The sequence below is a fragment of the Rana temporaria genome, chromosome 7 (assembly GCF_905171775.1).
Source record: "Rana temporaria chromosome 7, aRanTem1.1, whole genome shotgun sequence".
Classification (NCBI taxonomy): domain Eukaryota; kingdom Metazoa; phylum Chordata; class Amphibia; order Anura; family Ranidae; genus Rana; species Rana temporaria.
This window is the reverse complement of record NC_053495.1, coordinates 54,672,678-54,692,842: the sequence shown is the minus strand read 5'-3', so window position 1 is coordinate 54,692,842 and position 20,165 is coordinate 54,672,678. Positions and strand designations below refer to the sequence as shown.

The 20,165-nt window shown below is 42.9% G+C and overlaps 1 protein-coding gene across 2 annotated transcripts in view; it reads left to right on the top strand.

Moving 5' to 3' along the window:
• NISCH (nischarin) overlaps nucleotides 1-19,738 on the top strand; it is a 117,298-nt gene extending 97,560 nt beyond the window's left edge. For both annotated transcript variants that reach the window (XM_040359402.1, XM_040359401.1), the window contains 4 exons: nucleotides 964-1,117; nucleotides 2,170-2,298; nucleotides 6,754-6,915; nucleotides 17,729-19,738. In XM_040359402.1, the coding sequence (XP_040215336.1) occupies nucleotides 964-1,117; nucleotides 2,170-2,298; nucleotides 6,754-6,915; nucleotides 17,729-18,348 (1,065 nt within the window). In that variant the 3' untranslated portion in view covers nucleotides 18,349-19,738. The remainder of the gene's footprint in view (nucleotides 1-963; nucleotides 1,118-2,169; nucleotides 2,299-6,753; nucleotides 6,916-17,728) is intronic.
• The last annotated feature ends 427 nt before the right edge of the window (nucleotides 19,739-20,165 follow it).

Here is a 20,165-nt window from a genome sequence, read left to right as displayed (position 1 = left end):
AACCAGCCGAGATGCGAACTATGTATGGGCAGGTTGAATTTACCCAAGTTGATCGATCAGCATGGATACAACCAGCCTTCCGGATTTTACATGCGACTATTGCTAGCAGCTGGCATAGTCACTAGCAATAATCAACTGTCTTCTCCTGGCAGGGATGGCTTCCACCCAAAGTGATTCATGGACAGCCAGGCAATTGGCATGTTCAGCAGGAGGTCAGCAGTGGTAGGCTCATTATTGCTTTCAGCGTTGGTTTCGTTTAACCCCTTCGTGCCGACTGAACTCAAATTTGCATTCTTGGCTTGAAGAGGTTAAACCAGGGTGATGCCTGCAGAGCCAACAGTCATGGCGTTGCTTCCGATTTACTCGGCTGCCAATGGCACAGATTTAAAAAAAAATTACCGTATTCAGACTCGCCGATTTTGCCCATCTGAATACTTTCAGATGTTCAAAGGAGGGATTTAGGGTCTTTAGACCCCCGATCCCGCCATAAAGAATACCCGTCACCACCTATTACTGTCACAAGGGATGTCATGTTAAAAAAAAAAAAAAAATAAGAAAAGCAAGAAAAATGCATACGCAAGTCACGCCCGCAAATGTAAACAGTGTTTAAATCACACACGTTTTTTTATATCTTTTTGGGGGATATTTATTGTAGCAAAAAAATAAATAAATTTTCTTCAAAATTGTTGATCAAATACCACCAAAAAAAAGCTCTATTTGTGGGAAAAAAAGGACGCCAATTTTGTTTGGGAGCCACATCACACGACCATGCAATTGTCAGTTAAAGCGACGCAGTGCCGAATCGCAAAAACTGGCCAGGTCCTTTACCTGTGTGATGGTCCGGGTCTTAAGTGGTTAAGCAAGTAGTAGCTGTACTAGTGAATGTCATATTCCATCATTTTAGATAAAAATTTATTTTGTTTTAGACCAATTAATCAGCTTTCTCTTTCACATGATTTACAGGATGAAAATGAAGAATTGCGGCACCTCATGTGGTCATCCCTTTCATTTTATCGGACACCAGACATGGAAATCACATCTTGTGTTTTGCTGTCAACAAAGGCAGTTTATTTTGTGCTGGATGACGCAATAAAAAAGATAAATCAGATACCGCTGAGTAAGTGATTGTTCCTATCAGATCATTAACCACTTTCGGACCGCCCATTGTCGTTTTATGTCGGTACTTTGAAGAAGAATACTGTTGTAAACATCCCTATGGAGATTTTTAAGGGTAAAGAAAGGTTTGTCGCCATTCCACGAGCGGGCGCAACTTTGAAGCGTGACATGTTGGGTATCAATTTGCTTGGTGTAACATTACATTATCTTTTACAATATAAAAAAAATGGGCTAACTATGATGTTGTCTTATTTTTTAATTACAATTTTTTTTTTTTAATGTGTGATTGTAAGACAGCTGCGCAAATACAGTGTGATAAAATGTATTGCAACGGCCGCCATTTTATTCTCTAGGGTGTTAGAAAAAAGATATATAATGTTTGGGGGTAATTTTCTAGCAAAAAAAATAAAAAGTTTTTAACTTAACACCAAATCTCCGAAAGATGCTCAGTCCTTAAGGGGGTTGTAAAGGTACAATTTTTTTCCCCTAAATAGCATCCTTTACCTTAGTGCAGTTCTCCTTCACTTACCTCATTCTTCCATTTTGCTTTTAAATGTCCTTATTTCTTCTGAGAAATCCTCACTTCCTGTTCTTCTGTCTGTAACTACACACAGTAATGCGAGGCTTTTTCCCTGGTGTGGAGTGTCGTGCTCGACCCCTCCCTTGGACTACAGGAGAGTCAGGATGCTCTCTACGTTGCAGATAGAGAAAGGAGCTGTGTGTTAGTGGGCGTCTTGACTCTCCTGTAGTCCAAGGGAGGGGGCGAGCACGACACTCCACACCAGGGCGAAAGCCTCGCATTACTGTGTGTAGTTACAGACAGAAGAACAGGAAGTGAGGATTTCTCTGAAGAAATAAGGACATTTAAAAGCAAAATAGAAGGATGAGGTAAGTGAAGAAGGACTGCACTATGGTAAAGGAAGCTATTTAGGGGGAAAAAATTGTACCGTTTTATAACCCCTTTAAGTGGTTAATGTGAAAAACAAAAGGAGGTTTGTACCTTTTTACTGTTTCTGGTGGAAAAATCTTTTTTTTCTTTTTCTTTCCCAATAGATTCCTGCAACCAAAACGATGTCGGCTTAGAGAACAGTTTATTCCATCATTGCTGCTGTATAGTGATAAAGTTCAGTGATCTGCAGTCTGTAAACATTGGGCTTTTCGATCAATACTTTAGAATAACAGGTAAACACCGTTTCTTTTAATCTAACCTCAAAGATTCCAGGTTCTTTACATCTCTATATAGTATGATGATCTTATTTATTGTTAGAATGAGCTCCGGTCATTAGAACACTTTATAGTACAATAACAATAAAACAGCGTTTGTCAGCGTTCCAGCAGAGGCCTTTATGTGAAAGGGCCACTCTGCTAAGGAACACAGGGCCAGATTCACATACAAATGCGTTACGCTGTGGCGGTGTAACGTATCCCATTTACATTACACCGCCGCAAGTTTACAGCGTAAGTGCTTGATTTACAAAGCACTTACCTGTAAACTTGCGGCGGCGTAGCGTAAATCCGCCCGGCGCAAGCCCGCCTAATTCAAATGGGGCGGGGACCATTTAAATTAGGCGCGAGTTCCCGCACCGAACGTACTGCGCATGCTCCGCCCCTAAAATTTCCCGACGTGCATTGCGCTAAATGACGTCGCAAGGATGTCATTGGTTTCGACATTAACGTAAATGGCGTCCAGCGCCATTCACGGACGACTTATGTGAAATTTAAAAATTCGATGCGGGAACGACGGCCATACTTAACATTGGTTAGACCACCTAGAGGGCATGCTTAGTTTTACGCCGCGTATCTCTACAGAAACGGCGTAAAATTACAGTGACGGGCAAAGCGGACGTTCGTGAATCGGCGTAACTAGTCATTTGCATATTCTACGCCGACCACAATGGACTCGCCACCTAGCGGCCGGCCTAGAATTGCAGACTAAGATCCGACGGTGTAATTCACTTACACCTGTCGGATCTTAGGGCTATCTATGCGTAACCTGATTCTATGAATCAGGCGCATAGATACGACAATCGTATCTCAGAGATACGCCGGCGTATCAGGAGATACGCCGTCGTATCTCTTTTGTGAATCTGGCCCAGAATGTTTTTTAATTATATCATTATTTTGTAGTTGGGTACCGGGTGTTGCAAAATATGAAGGCTCAACATCAAAACACAACCTGCAATATGTGTTTTTTCTTTTACATAGTAAAAGTGGAGTTCTTCTTTTAAAGACGTGGTAGAGGATTGAAATGCCCCTATTACATCTAAAAATAAAACCAGAACATTTGTTCTGTGTAAAATTGATTTCATTACTTTCTTTCTTTATATTGCTGTTTAGGGATATTGTGTGTATATTGTTGTTAAAGGAGTTGTAAGCCCTCAAGGTTTTTCACCTTAATCCATTTTATGCATTAAGGTTAAAAACCTTCTGTGCTGCAGCTGGCCCCCAGAGCCCCCCTTTTTCTTACCTGAACTTGATTGTACCAGCGATACGCACGAGCCTAGCAGGTTCAGCCGCTGTCCTTAGGCTCCATTTTTGCTAATGCTTTTTTTGATGCATTTTGCAGAAATGCAAGGAAATTTTTTAACATGGTTTCCTATAGAACATGTTCACATCAATAATTTTTTGTGCCTCTGCGTTTTTGGAAAGGGTCAGGGACTTTTTTTCCAGCAAAAAGCAGCGTTTTGCATGCAAAAGTATTCAATGGACCTGCATCCAAAAGGCATTTTGCCGCGATTTGCGTTTTTTTTTTCAACCTGTTTATAGCTGGTTGTTAAAGGAAATGTAAAAAAAAAAAAAATTACTGGCTAAAAAAAATGCAAATCGCGGTAAAAACACTTGTCAAAAAACACAGCAAGCACCACAAAAAGCATTGCAAAACTGCTCAAAAGCAACATGCATATGTGTGAATCGAGCCTTAGGTCCTCATTGGATAGATTGATTAGATTGATAGCGCAGCAGGAGCCATTGGCTTCCACTGCTGTCAATCAAATCCAGTGACACAGGAGCCGGGGGCAGGGCCAAGTCCAGCAGGTCTCTGGAACGTGATCACGTGAGTGCCCCCCCTCGTGGAGGCAACCGATGAAGGGGAGGGGTCAGGATCGCCATCGGGGCACCCCAGAAAAGAGGGATCGGGGCCACTCTGTGCAAAACTCTTGCACAGAGCAGGCAAGTATGAAAGTTTGGTTTTACAAAAAAAATACTTTTGCTATCACTTTAACTACTATTCTCATTTTCCGATTACAGATATATATATTTTTTTTAGGTATTGGGAATGTAAATATAGTTACAACTATAGTGGTTGTCGTTCAATGTTACTTTTTGTTTTTAATGTTTATATGTTTTAAAATAGTTTTTCTATACTTGCTATATATATACATAATTTTACATGCATTATTTTTGCTTTAAATTTATTAACCACTTCAGCCCCAGAAGGTCTTGCCCCCTTAATGACCAGGCCATTTTTTGCAAAATGACACTGTTACTTTTGCACGTGTAACCCATATAAAATTGATGTCCTTCTTTTTTTCCCCCACAAAAAGAGATTTCTTTTGGTGTGGTGGTATTTGATCACCTCTGCGGTTTTTATTTTTAAACAAAGAAAGTCCACCAATTTAAAAAAAAAAAAAAATAATTACTTTTTGCTGTAAAACATATCAAATACAATTAAAAAAATCGAATTTCTTCATCAGTTTAGGCCAATATGTATTCTGTCACATATTTGTGGTAAAAAAAATCCCAATAAGCGTATATTGGTTTGTACAACAGTTATAGGGGCAGATTCAGAAAGATCGGCGTAATTTTCGGCGGGCGTAGCGCATCTCATATGCGCTACGCCAACGTAACTTAGAGAGGCGAGTACCGTATTCAGAAAGAACTTGGGCCCTAAGTTACGGTGGCGTATCGTAAATGGGCCGGCGTAAGCCCGCGTAATTCAAATTATCAAGGCAGTGGGCGTGTTGTATTACAATGAGCCGTGACCCCATGTAAATGAGTGGCCGATCGAATGGCGCATCCGCGCACATGCTCAGAATCACGTCGCAAATACTCCCTAAGATACGTCGGCTCAATGCTTTGTCGACGTGAAAGTAACCTACGCCCATCCCCATTCACGTACAACTTAAGCAAACAACGTAAAATACGACGCTGTTCCGACGTTTCCGAGGTCCATATCTTAACATGACTTACCCCTGCTTTATGAGGGGTAAACTTACGCCGGACATACGCCTTACGTAAACGGCATAGCTAAATCCGACAGGCGCAAGTACGTTTCTGAATCAGCGTATCCTGCTCATTTGCATATTTGACGCGTAAATCAATGGAAGCGCCCCTAGCGGCCAGCATAAATATGCACCTAAGATACAACGGCGTAAGAGACTTACGTCAGTCGTATCTTGGACAAATTCTGGCGTATCTGATTCGCCGTCGTAAATCCTTTGTGAATCTGGCCCATAGTGTCTACAAACTATGGGATATTTTTATGACATTTTTATTTATAATTTTTTTTTTACTAGTAATTTCGGTGATCAGTGATTTTTTTTTTTAGTGGGGCTACAACATTGAGGCGGACAATTTGGACATCTAACTGACACTTTTTTGAGAACCAGTGACATTATTACAGTGATCGGTGCTAAAAATATGCACTGTTACTGTACTAATGATACTGACAGGGAAGGGGTTAACACAAGGGAGATCAACAGGTTAAGTGTGTCCCTAGGAGGTGCATGCTAACTGTGTGGGGGATGGACTGACTAGGTGAACACAGAGATGCGTGTTCCTGCTTAGCAGGAATGGAATATCTGTGTCCTCCCTGTGAGAACGGCGATCTGACTTGTTTACATAGGCAGATCACTGCTCTGCCTCCCTGGGGAACGATTGTGGGTGCTTGGCAGACCTGCTGATTGACTCCCCCTCTGTCCAATATGCACGCACAGTATCTTTTGCACAAAATTACGTACAGGTACCCGATTTCACACAATAGAGCCACCCTGCCGCAGTATATACTGTATGTGGTGGGCGGTCCTTAAGTGGTTAAAGGACTCTTAAAACATTATGATTTGGCTAAAGAGACAGAACAGCACAACTGCTTGCTTTGAGGCACAGTTTCCCTAATGGAAACTTTGGGATGCACCCTCCAATAAAGGATGAATCAGTGGAATAAGTCATTACAATGCAAGTTCATCAAAAAAAATGAAAAGGTGAACTGACACCATACACTGTCCTCACCCCTCCAGTCACCGCTGTACTTACCTACCTGAGCAATGTGCTCTCAGTGCTCACACAGCTGGTCAGTATGGTAGTCAAGGGATTTAAAATCCGCACTCCCTCTCCCTCATCGGTCATGGAGGTAAGTACAGCGGGGACCAAGGGGTAGGGAGGGTGTATGGTGTTCACTGTATCATTATTTCTGGAAAGATAACTCACCCCTTAAGCTGTGTGCTTACTGTATCAAATGATGCAAACTGATAGCTCCACCTCCTGGGTCAAAAGCAGAAAGTAATATATGAATTTTCTATACTTTGACTAACAAATATTTTTTAAATAGTTTTTATGCTATGAGGTAGATTTCTCCTAGTTTTCTTTCATGACTTTACTACATTCTAATCTTGATTGAATTTTCTTTTGTTTGATTTACAGGTCCTTCTCCAAACCATGTTATAACATTATTGACCAGAGACAGCTATACTACCCATGCATTCATACAACAGCTCATGTCTGTGTTATCCTTGCTGGCACGAACACCATCCCCAGAGCCTGTAGAGAAAGACTTCTACTCAGAGTTTGGGAATAAGAGGACAGGTAGAACACTCATAACACTTGTATTTTGGATGAAATGGTCTGTCAAAGACTTTTCCTGCTTTCTTGTTTTAACCACTTCAATACCGGACATTTTTACCCCCTTCCTGCCCAGGCCAATTTTCAGCTTTCAGCACTGTCACGCTTTGAATGACAATTGCGCGGTCGTGGCTCCCACACAAAACTGACGTCCTTTTTTCCCACAAATAGAGCTTTCTTTTGGTGGTATTTGATCATCTCTGCGGTTTTAATTTTTTGCGCTGTAAACAAAAAAAGAGCAACAATATTTTTTCAATTTTTGCTATAATAAATATCCCAATTTTTTTTTCTCGGTTTAGGCCGATACGTATTCTTCTACATTTTTTTTAGGTAAAAAAAATCTCAATAAGCGAAAATTTATTGGTTTGCGCAAGAATTATAGCGCCTACAAAATAGGGGATAGATTTATGACATTTATTTTTTATTTAATTTTTTTACTAGTGATTGCGGTTATCTGCGATTTTTTTTTTTTGTCAGGACTGCGTATTGCGGCGGACAGATCGAACACTTTTGACACTATTTTGAGACCATTTACATTTATACAGCGAACAGTGCTATAAATATGAACTGATTACTGTATAAATGTGACTGGCAGGGAAGGGGTTAACACTAGGGGGCTATCAAGGGGTTAAATGTGTTCACTAGGCAGTGATTCTAACTGTAGTGGGAGGGAACTGACTGGGGAAGTTGACTGATCGGTGTCCCTATGTACAAGGGACACACCATCGGGGATCTTCTCCTCTCCCCGACAGGACGTGGATTTCTGTGTTTACACACAGAGATCCAACGTCCCTGGCTCTGTGATGAGCAATCGTGGGTGCCCGGCGGACATCGTGGCTGCCGGGCATGCGCATCGGGTCCTCGGTGATGTGGCGAGTGCGCGCTCTTCACACTGCAGGACTCCCAGGATGTCATATGGCTGCCGTCTGGAGGGACGAAGGGTTCCTGCGGCCGTCATTTGACTATGCGCCGGGCGGGAAGTGGTTAAATTACAAATGTCTTTGTCAATAGGCTTCAATTGGCAAATAGAGCATGCCTTTGACATCAGTTTGAGATGCTTTTGTGATCATTCAGAATTTATTGCAGGTGCAGTTGACCTGCTTCAGCCGCTTTTAAATTCTCATAGGCTTTGTATAGGGTTAGAAACCGTTCCAAAAGCCTGTCAACACTGGCTCTTGCCACATCCAATATAGTATACTCAATCTGCTTGCCTTTCCTGTTTCTTCTAACTCAGAACACAGATAATAGTACAATGTAAAGTGAACCTGTGCGGATAATAATTTCAGACCCTGAGCAACTTTCACTTGCCTTTTCTGGTGCTTTGTTCAATCGTGAAAGCAAAGGAAAGACCTGTGTGCTCCAAGTAGTGGAGGCTCCTCTTTGCCCCCACAATTAGTGTATAGTGGACAAGTGCCTAGCCCCAGTGTGGCAAGTTGCAAGAAGTTCAGTGAGTCGCATTTTCCCTAAAAGTAGTAGTATTTTTTTTTTTTTTCTGGTGGCCAAAGTGGCAGGAAAGTGCAGGGGAGGTATGTGGAAACTGCTGCAGAAATAAATAAATCTGTTGCATTACCCCACATGGACAAAGCACAGGTAATCGTTGGGTAGCTTGCTTGTATGTGCTTTATGATAATAACATGAATCCTGTAGATTTATAAAGATAAGGTTTGCGAAAAGGGTTAGCGATTGTGCTGCAGTTGAAGAAGGCAAGAAAAAACTCTAGTTATGACTATACTAAAGATTTTACAGAGTATAATGCAGAGTATTTATGCAATATTTATTAGGAAATATAATATTTTTGTGCCAGGTGTCAGTTGAATATACCAGGGTCTCTAAACTCTTCAGCGCAAGTATCCTCAAAAAGATTGTTATCTGAATTTTCTGCACTTTTTTAGTATTTTTAATCCCCTTTTGATCAACTTGAGGTATTTAAAGGGCTGGTGCACTACAAAATGTTTTTTTTTTTGTTGTTTTTTTACTTTCTTTATCGTACATCACGGAACACAGAGCAGGCTATAAATGTAGCTATCTTGGTTATGCGCCATCTATAGGTGAATGAACATTGGCAGATTAATCAAACAGGAAATCCTCTCCTATATAACCCCTCCTATACAGGAAGTACCTCAGTTTTTTTGCCAGTGTCTATAAGGTGGTGGTCACTGATGTGCTACATACTTTTGGAGGTTCAGAACGCTTCTGCCAAAAATCATGTGCTTGAATCTGATCCATCCACGAAATCTGTCAGCCAAAATGGATGATATTCAAGCCTCATTGGATAGACCAGAAGAATCCTCAAGGTTTGTCTGTAATGCAGCTTTATGGTGCTGGACCCCCCTGCATAATGGAACCCTGTGCAGTGTTTGTTCTGATCAAAGTGCTTTCCAACAGGGTGCTGTACAGCTCCAGGGTAGTGAACCCCAGATTAAGGGGGACCGAGTCCCTGAAGGTCTTTTATGACAGAGCCCGCCGTGATGGGCAAAGGTTGGACTCCTGTTCAGAGCCCTGCGGCAGGAATGGTAAGTTTGCATTTGCAGTTTCTCTTTAACCACCTCCCACCCGGCCACTGCACATATACGGCCGGGTGGGTGCTTCCTTTTTCTGAGTGGACATTTAGGAACGTCCCTCAGAGGGAAGGGGATCACGCGTGTGCCCGCAAAACGGCGCAATTCCGATGCTCTCGTGTCACCCGGACACAGCACATCTCCGATCGGCAGGAGGGCTCTGTGATTGGCCCTCCCGATAATATAACGGCTGTGTCCAATCACAGCCGTCGTGTGATGTAAATAGAGAGCCGGTTGCTCTCCTCTCACGGAAGTTGTCGGTGAGGTTTATCTTGGAGCCACTAGACAAATTTCTAAACATCCTTCTGTTTCAGATTGTCTCAGTCCGATCAGCGATGGCCTCTCTGCAAGAAGTAGATTTCAGGTGTCCATAGTCATCAATGATGCATATCTTTATGTGCCAGTTTTTTTCCAGGCTGATCAAAGGTTCTGCAATTTACAGTAGAAAGTCGCCATTTTTGTTTTGTGACATTGTTCTTCAGGATGGCACAGTCCGCCAAGGGTTCACAAAGCTCCTTGCCCTAGTACTGGACCTGCTAAAGACGCAGCGGACATCAATCTCCGTATACCTCAATGATCTTTTGTATAGACAGCAGTCGATTCCAGATTTAAAGCGAAATATAGGAAGCAAAGGATATCCTTCGATACATCTCTGCAGGAGTAAATTATATTTATGTTGAAGTGGTTCCCTACATGCACTTCTACTACTCCAAGTGGAACTACTTGTATGGAGGAGCATTCTCTCTGTCTGGAACATGAAGGTCCTAGCTTTGGATTGCTGTATGGCTCTGTCCCCGGGATATTGCAGAGCTTTAATTGGTGGTTGATTGTGTGGAATATGGAGAGGGGGACATTTTTCCTTTAACTCATATGGAAGATAACTACTGTTGCCAGTCTCTCTCCAGTTGGTTTGGAGGCTGAAGGTAGCTACAGTTCAGGGGACTTGGGGCCAGATCCTCAAAAACCCGGCGCAACGTAATTTTTGGCATTTAAGTTACACCGCTGCAAAATCTCTACCTAAGTGACCGATCCACAAAGCACTTACCTAGAAATTTTGAGCGGTGTAACTTAAATCCGTCCGGTGCAAGGCGTTCCTCTTCAACAGGGGGCGATTCCCATTTAAATTAGGCGCGCTCCCGCGCCGGCCGTACTGCGCATGCTCGTGACGTCATTTTCCCGACGTGCATAGTGCAAAATTGCGTTACGCCGAGCTTTGTGGATCGCGACGGGTCAATAAAGTTGCGTCGGGAAAAAAAAAAGATACGGCAAAAAAAAAAACGGATCTTCTGCCTAACTATGGAAAACTGACTCTGTGGATCAGTTCCATAGTTAGAAACAGAGATACGACGGCGTAACAGCAGTTACGCCGGCGTATCCCTTTTGAGGATCTGGCCCTTGGTCTCCACAGGAGAGAATACTGCCCATCAATATCTTGGAACTTCGAGCACTACACCTTGCTCTGGATTATTGGACAAACCAGTTGCACAGGTTTATGGTCAGTGTTCAGTCCGACAAAGCCACTGCAGTGGCATATATCAGCCACCAGGGTGGCACCTGGAGTCGTGCGGCTCAGAAAGGTGAACCACATTCTGTCTGGGGCATCACAACATGTGCCGTCTCTGCTGACAGTACATATTCCAGGTATAATACACAAGTAAAATGCGCATAAACCAAAATACAACAAGAAATTCTCAGTAGTATATCAAATAGGAATAATAATGTACAGGGAAGTGTACAATAAATAACATAAAATAGTCCAGGCTCAAAGGGGTGTGTATAGGAGAGAGTCCAGGGACAAATGGAGGAGAGTTGTTGCAGGGGTCACATATACAGTCTCAGGGCTGCCATCAAGGGGGAAACAGAAACTGTGTTCCAATACTGTGAACAAAAAAGCAAGGGAAGAGGCGCCTCTAAGAGTAGATGTTTTCTTAAAAACAATTTAATAGAAACATAAGTACAGGCAACTCACATTTTGTGATGTAAAAATAGGCATTGTACATAATCCATTAGGTGAAATCATCAGGTGAGTCCGTCTGCTACTATTCCTGCTGGGGCGTTGTGTTGCATGAAGGTATCGTGCACCGCTATTAGATGGTAGTGGCCGGCAGCGGTGGAGGAACTTCAAAGCAAGGCTTAGAGTGGAGAAAAAGCGCACACACAGCAGTCGATGGCAGTGACGTCACCAACATGCAACGCGTTTCCGAGCATGCGCACTGCGGGTGTTACGGCAGTCACGCTCCTTTGTCAAGCTATCAGGATGGGAAATAGAGCTGAGTTGTATAAGAGAAGGGGCGGCGAAAGGGGGCGTGGGAAAAGGCGCAGCCAGATCGTGCAGAGTATAGGCTGCAAAGGAAAGAGGCGGCGGAGGGGGTGTGGAAGGGGCGGGGCCGGCGTGTGCATATTAAAGCTGTGAGGATAATGGAGATGGACGTGATATTCCAGGTATAGAAGACTGGCAGGGTTTTTTCCCAGTCAGCAACTAATACCAGGACAGTGGTCCCTGCATCTTGAGACATTTTTGGCAATCTGCTAGCATTGGGAAACTCTGCAAGTGGCTCTACAGGATTCCAGGTTCTGCAACAAGTTGGACAGGGGGTGTCCGGGACGAGAGTTACTATCAGCAATGGTAGTATGCTAGTTGCACTGGTAGCACCTTAGGGACCAGTTCTCCCTAATCTACGCCTCCCCCCTATTTGCTGCCGCATCTTTTGTGAAGAATGTAGGAGGTGGTAACACTAGTAATAGTATTAGCTGGCCTAGCCCAGTAGGGCTTGGTACACCGGCATAGTGAATCTTGCAGGGGACACTCCTTGGACACTTCTGGTCCAACTGGATCTAATGGTATTGGGTCCTGTTATCTCCGCATTGTTGTGCACCAGGAAACCAAGAAAACCGTCCTCGGGGAGCTTTCGTTGCGAGTTTAGGAAATCTTCTATGCCCTCACACTTCTTATGTAACTTTTTAAGGCAGGCTTGAATATTATAATACAGCTTCTTCTGACACTTTGGGGCATGTTTATAAAGCAGTGAGTGTGATAGTGCGTACACACAACTGTTTTTCATGACAAGAAAAATTAAAAGCGACCGTGTAGTGGGCTCCAGAACATTTTTCTCGACGTGAAAATGGCTATTAAAAATTTAGAACATGCTCTATTTTTTCTCGTTGTCTTTCACGTCGTGAAAAAACGGTCGTGTGTAGGCTTTAACGACGGGAGAAAAAACGCACATGCTCAGAAGCAGGTTATGAAGGGAAATTTGCATAATCAGCCCAAAAGGGAATCGCCAATCGAATGGAACTTCACCTTTATAGTGCCGTCGTATGTGTTGTACGTCACCACGCTTTGCTCAAGCATTTTTTTTTCATGATCGTGTGTATGCAAGGCAGGCTTGACAAGAATCACGTCGAGAAAAACAATGGGCCAGATTCACAGAAAAAGTACGCCGGAGTATCTGCTGATACTCCGGCCTACTTTCAAATTTGCCGCGTCGTATCTTTATTTGTAATTCACAAACAAAGATACAACGGCTTTTGGCTAAGATCCGACAGGCGTACGGCTTCGTACGCCTTCGAATCTTAGGTGTAATTTTTCAGCGGCCGCTGGGTGGAGTTTGCATCGTTTTCCGCGTCGGGTATGCAAATTAGCTGTTTACGGCGATCCACGAAGGTACGCGCGTTTGTCGCATTCTCTTACGTCGTCGCTAGTCAGTTTTTCCCGTCGCAAACATAAGCCTGCTTTTTCATGGCTTACATTTAGAAGAGCCATGTTAAAGTATGGCCGTCGTTCCCGCGTCGAATTTCTATTTTTTTTTTTGCGCAAGACGTCCGGGAATACGAAACGACGTAACGCACGTCGCCGTTCAAAAAATACGTCAGGGCGCCGTAATTTCACGCAGAGCACGGCGGGAAATTTTCACACGGAGCATGCGCAGAACGTTCGGCGCTGGAGCGCACCTAATTTAAATGGTACACGCCCCATTTGAATTAGGCGGGCTTGCGCCGGACTGCTTTACGTTACACCGCTGTAAGTTTACACGCAAGTGCTTGGTGAATCAGGCACTTGCGCTGAAAACTTGCAGCGGTGTAACGTAACGACGATACGTTACGCCGCCGCAGATCTCTGTGAATCTGGCCCATTGTTTTTTTCCATGACATGAAAAATGGTCGTGTGGCTTCACTTTCACTAAACATTTACTGGTGGAGAATCAATCACTGTCATCCAAAGCACATGCACCAGGACGATTGACCTGTAGTAAATGTTTGGTAATAATCAAATTTGCTGCCTTATAAATATACCACTTTGATGCATGATAAACTAAAAGAAGCCTACAGTAGGTTTATCTGAAAAATACCTGTCCTTCATTACAATTAGGTAGAAAAAAAACGTTTCTAAGATTTCCAGCTATGTCTGGATGAAAAACTGAAACCCTGTGGAGGTAGGCTGTGTTCCCTATATGCAGGCTCAATTCTTAATTCGCTGGAGTGTGCCTTTAACTAATTTATCCTTGCATCCCCCCTCCCCTTCCTTGTTTCCAGCATTTCATAAATCTTAAGCATCTACCCGCCTGATAATTAGAACTTCTTTCAAACATTTTCTATGAGTTATGATATGTTTTTTCTTCAGGAAAGCAATATTCAATGACCAGTGACGTTTTAGCTGTACTGTGGACGTATGTAACACAGGAAGTAATGTCAGGGAAATAGTGACTTGTAACAACAGGAATGCAGAGGAATGTGACTAACTCTACACTTTCAAAATAAACCTCCTGCCTCTAACAATGAAAGTGGTCTCCCAAATGTTTTTTGTAAAATATATATATATATATATATATATATATATATATATATATATATATATATATATATATATATATATATATATATATATATATTATTAAATCAGTGAAAAATATAAAATATTTGGATTGTCGGTAATTAAAAAATTGTTTGCCATACAGTTTGCAGTGTCTATCCATCAGTCCACATAGTAAAATTAAAGTATATGTGGTTCCTTACCTTGTAAAATAACCCATTGAGTTTAAAATAGAAATGCAAGGTTTATGTATGTATGTGTGTATATATACACACCTGGTTTCCTACTGCACATCGCGACTCACGCTGCGCTATCCCACTGGCCCCTGCTGTCTTCTGGGACCTGTGTGTCTCCCAGAAGACAGCGGGGGGACGGAGAAGGCGCCGGAAGTGGCGTAGATACCTGCGGGTGGCTCGGATATCTATCCCCGGAAGTGGGAGCAAAATACGTGTATTACACGGGTATCTGCTCCCCCCTGAAAGGTGCCCAATGTGACACTGGAGGGGGGAGGGTTACAAAAAGCGGAAGTTCCATTTTTGGGTGGAACTCTGCTTTAAGGGGATCAAACCTTCCAGGGCTGAAATGGTTAAATATATAAACATTTATGTGTACATAAATAAACAGATAAATCAATGAAAATGTGTCTATGGATACTAATACAAATACCCATGTCTGTGTACATGCATGGTTCTAACTTGATACATGTGTGCATCCCATCTATGTGTCTATTGTGGGTGTCTAAGTGGATGCTGGTATTTCTTACTAAAATCAGGGATGTCCTCTTAGAGATTCTTTCTGGCAAAGTAGCCTCTTTAGTCACTATAACATCATCATTTTATATCCCAGCATTGGACCAGTGTGGTGTTCATCATAGGAGCCGATCCAGGAGGCATTTATGTGACAGCGGCTGGCGTCCCAGGTTCGAACTGTGATAGATCCCCTTTCTGCTCTGGCTGGCTCCCCTCCCCATTCAGGCTGTGACCCCATTCAGTTTTGTTTAACCTCCTGGGCGGTGTTCCCGAGTCTGACTCGGGGTGAGATTTTTGGGCTAGGATCGGTAACCCCGAGTCAGACTCGGGCTCGCCTCGCTGGATGTACAGGGAGTTTTACTTACCTTGTCCCTGGATCCAGCGATGCCACCGCGCTGTGTGAGCGAGCAGGTCCTCGCTCGATTCACACAGTGCTTCCGTGTGACGCCGATCTCCGTTCCCTGCGACGTTACGACGCACGGGGACGGAGAACGGCGCCAAATTAAAAAAAGTAAACAAACACTATACATACAGTATACTGTAATCTTATAGATTACAGTACTGTATGTAAAAAAAACACACACCCCTTGTCCCTAGTGGTCTGTCCTGTGTCATGCATGTCATTTTATATAATAAAAACGTTTCTTTCTCCCTGCAAACTGTAGATTGTCCATAGCAACCAAAAGTGTCCCTTTATGTCAAAAATAGTTTTAGATCAGCTAAAAAACAGCGATAATAAATTATAATCACTTGCAGAAATGTGCGATAGCGATTTGTGGGGAAATTCGTCATAAAAAAATAAAAATAATGACAGCAACAATTCTGCAACTGAGCAAATTTCAGTGATTTTGATTTGATTACATTATTGAATAATTTTTATTATAATTATATTATTATTTGTTATAATTATTTATAATTATTTATAGGGTTGTCCCGATACCACTTTTTTAGGACCGAGTACAAGTACCGATACTTTTTTTCAAGTAGTCGCCGATACCGAATACCGATACTTTTTTTTAAATGTGTCCCCAAATGCAGCCATGTCCCCCACATATGCAGCCATGTCCCTCTAGCCATGTCCCTCACATATGCAGCCATGTCCCTCTAGCCATGTCCCTCACATATGCAGCCATGTCCCTCTAGCCATGTCCCTCACATATGCAGCCATGTCCCTCTAGCCATGTCCCTCACATATGCAGCCATGTCCCTCTAGCCATGTCCCTCACATATGCAGCCATGTCCCTCTAGCCATGTCCCTCACATATGCAGCCATGTCCCTCTAGCCATGTCCCTCACATATGCAGCCATGTCCCTCTAGCCATGTCCCTCACATATGCAGCCATGTCCCTCTAGCCATGTCCCTCACATATGCAGCAATGTCCCTCTAGCCATGTCCCTCACATATGCAGCCATGTCCCTCACATATGCAGCCATGTCCCTCTAGCCATGTCCCTCACATATGCAGCCATGTCCCTCCAGCCATTTCCCCCATACCTTTGCCGCCGAAAGCCGCCGCCGCATGGAGAAAATCACAGCATTCATTTGAATAGCTGTTTTGCCCGCGCGTATAGACACTCCCCCTTGCTCGGCATTGGACAGATCACGATCACCCATCCAATCCCGAGCAAGGGGGAGTGTCTATACGCGCGGGAACACTACAGCTATTCAAATGAAAGTTGTGATGTTCCCGCACGCCGTTTAACCAATGCGGCGGCTTTCGATGCGGCGGCTTTCGATGCGGAGGCGCGATGCAGCGGCGGGGGGGGGGGGAAGTATTCTATTTAGGTATCGGGGGTATTTGCGTGAGTACGAGTACTCCCGCAAATACTCGGTATCGGTCCCGATACCGATACTGGTATCGGTATCTGGACAACCCTAATTATTTATTATATTATAATTTATAATTTTGTTTTTAAAAAAATGTCATACCCGGGATGCCTATTAGATTCTTGTTTGGTCAGATTTAAGTGAGTTATTTCTAAAAATGACAGACCTACAATATAAAACGCCAAATTTCCTTGCAAATAATGGTACCGCTTTCAGCATGTTTTTTCTGAAAGAATCATACCGCCAGGGAGGTTAAAGACCACTTCCACTGGCCCTGCATGTCTGCAGTGGAAGCATTCCGGTCTTTCAGGGGGCATCATAGCGGCCCAGCTCAGTCTGCCCCTAGTGTCACCCCTCTGGTGGGTGCCACCCAAGTGCGGTCTGTACCCCCTTAGCTAGGTCACTGGTGCACACCCCTGCATTGCAGCGTTGTGCAGGCATTGTGCACTAAAAAAAGTACTTTTTTTTTTCAGCGCAAGGCAATCCACCACCTTGCACCATGTGGCTGCTAATGAACAATGCAGTGATCCTGCTGGACTGCACTGCACACTTGCCGCTGTATTACAACACATCAGCTGGTGTGAATGAAGCCTTAATCTTTACTTTTATTCTGTGCTTACCCCACTAGAATCCACCTGAATTCACCAACATTTGGATAAAAACAAAATGCACCCATGTTAGCCCTATCTCTTTGGCAGCAAAAAGGGACACTGGGGCAGTTCAGTTTTAGGCAACACAAGCACTGAGTTTTCCTCTCCAATTACCTTCCCTTATCTTCTCTCATTTGTGGATTCTATAACACAAAATTATATTTTATGCATTTTCTGTTCCAGGAACAATGGAAAACTATGAAATGATCCATTCCAGCAGAGTGAAGTTTATATATCCAAATGAAGAAGAAATTGGGGATCTTACTTACATTGTAACAGAAAGCACTGACTCTCCGGGAACATTGCCATCTTTAAACATCTTACTGTATGTCCTGGCTTTCCAAGTAAGCACAGCAGAAGGAAGTGACCAAGAAGCTTTGCTGCAACCTAAAACCCTCATTCTCACAAGCTCGGATCTGTTTCTATTCAATGAAGATTACATCAGTTACCCACTTCCTGATTTTGCCAAAGAGCCCCCAAAGAAAGATAAGTACCAGTTAGTGGATGGGAGGCGTATTCGGGATTTAGACCGTGTGTTGATGGGCTATCAGACTTATCCTCAGACTCTTACATTTGTGTTTGATGATTCTAGCAACCAAGACCTGATGCAAAGTCTATCTATGGATCATTTTGCAGAAACATTAAGCCCCTGCAACAGTCAGAAAACCTGTGGCAATAATCAAGAAGTACAGTGGTACATCTTTATTCCAAGTGCTGACTGCCGGGAAAAGTTGATATCGCTCCTTGCCCGGCAGTGGGAGATTCTGTGTGGCAGAGAGCTACCTTTGGAGTTGACAGGATAAAGTACTTGATTTATGTATACATTCTAAAGATCCAGGCAGGTTTTTGAGGGACCATAACTAAAGGCAATGCACATAGTTTTATGCTGCTTTTCATTGCACATATTTATTTTTATGTTTGAGCACATGTACAGATACATCAAACCTACAAATTGTTACAATATAATTGAAATTAAAGTCATCCATCTTATTGTCTTTTATATAGCTAAAGATGTCCTTATTCTTGTGATGTTTTCATTCCTAAGGTACAGTTTTGGACCAATTTTGAGCTTCTAATGGTTTATGGTGAACACAGATTTGCAACAAAAATCTCGGAAGACTATAATGGCATAAAATAATGTAGCAAAATTTAGAAAGCTTCCTCTTATATTCTACTAACTGTAGAAATATACCAGCACTGTTGCTTTACAAGCTATGGAGACCTCTCTCACATGCACTGAATAGTGGAAATTCATGCTGGTGTCTTTTGAGTACCTGATCATTTAGAATGAGATGAAATTCCCATGGCTTGCTTTTAGGTGTATCTTTTAAAGTTTCCTTGCTTGAAGAAAACAAAATTCAATAGCCCTAGATTGGGGTGGAGTTGAGTCTTTGTTTCAGGTTGATGCATTTTTTCAAAGCAAAAGCAGTCACCTCTTAATAAACCTGTACCCAGGTGAAGAATATTGCATTTGTGGCCTCCCTTCTGACAGGAAGTAAAGCGCAATATTCTGTAATACATTTTAACACACTTTAGCTAAAATGGGGTGTGTTCCAGGTCCTGAGACGTATATGTGAATTGTCTTACCGTCCAAAATATTTGTAATTCTGTTCAATTGGTTCCACACACCCCTGTCATACAGCCTAGCTAGGTCTCTCACCTCCAAAGGAGTTAAACAATGTAGCTTGGTTTAAGGACTTGCCTGCAGATTGGACAATGCAGAAACAGCAGAGCACTGATAAGGTTGACTCATGCTCTCCTATCCTGTAATCAAGTGTTAGGTCTCATTCACACGGGCATAATGGTGTGCAACTGTGAGAGGGCTGTTTTTTTCATGCATGGGGATGCACAGGTGTTTTGTGTATCCTTGTGCAGGCAGTGACATTCATGTCAATTGGGATGCAGTGCAAGACACAGTCGTTGCTCGCCGTACTCTTACAGGTGTGTATCCCGAAACAGTGTGCATTCGCAGCTGTGCACCCGCATGGCTGTCGAATTGGGAGCAACAGCTGTGTTAGTGCAGTGTAGTGTGTCCCAATGGACATCAATAGGACTGTCTGCACAGGGATACATGAAACTCCTGTGCATTCCCAAGCAGGCAAGCATGGCCTTCATATGGGCCTATGCCCAAGTAGCTGGTGTAAAAAAAACTTACATTGACAGTATTTGGTAGGGCACTGATGGGTTTGCTAACATTTTTTTCCCAGTCTGAGCATTGATGTTTGTAGGGAGCTGAAAGAGTTCAACGTCTTAAATAGCCTGTAAAAATAGGACTCTATAGTGATTTTATACTGTCACCTACAGGAGGATTGGACATTGGCAAACAAAATAATCTGTATACCAACCAGGATAACCCACCCTTCCTTGTTTTTTGCTAGTGTCCCAGGGAGGATATTTATCTTTTTTTTTTTAACTCTGCTGAGAAAGTCTAATGCCCTGTACACACGATCAGTCCATCCGATGAAAACGGTCTGATGGATTTTTCCATCAGTTATCTGATGAAGCTGACTGATGATCAGTCACGCCTACACACCATCAGTTAAAAAAACGATCGTGTCAGAACGCGGTGACGTAAAACACAACGACGTGCTGAAAAAAATGAAGTTCAATGCTTCCAAGC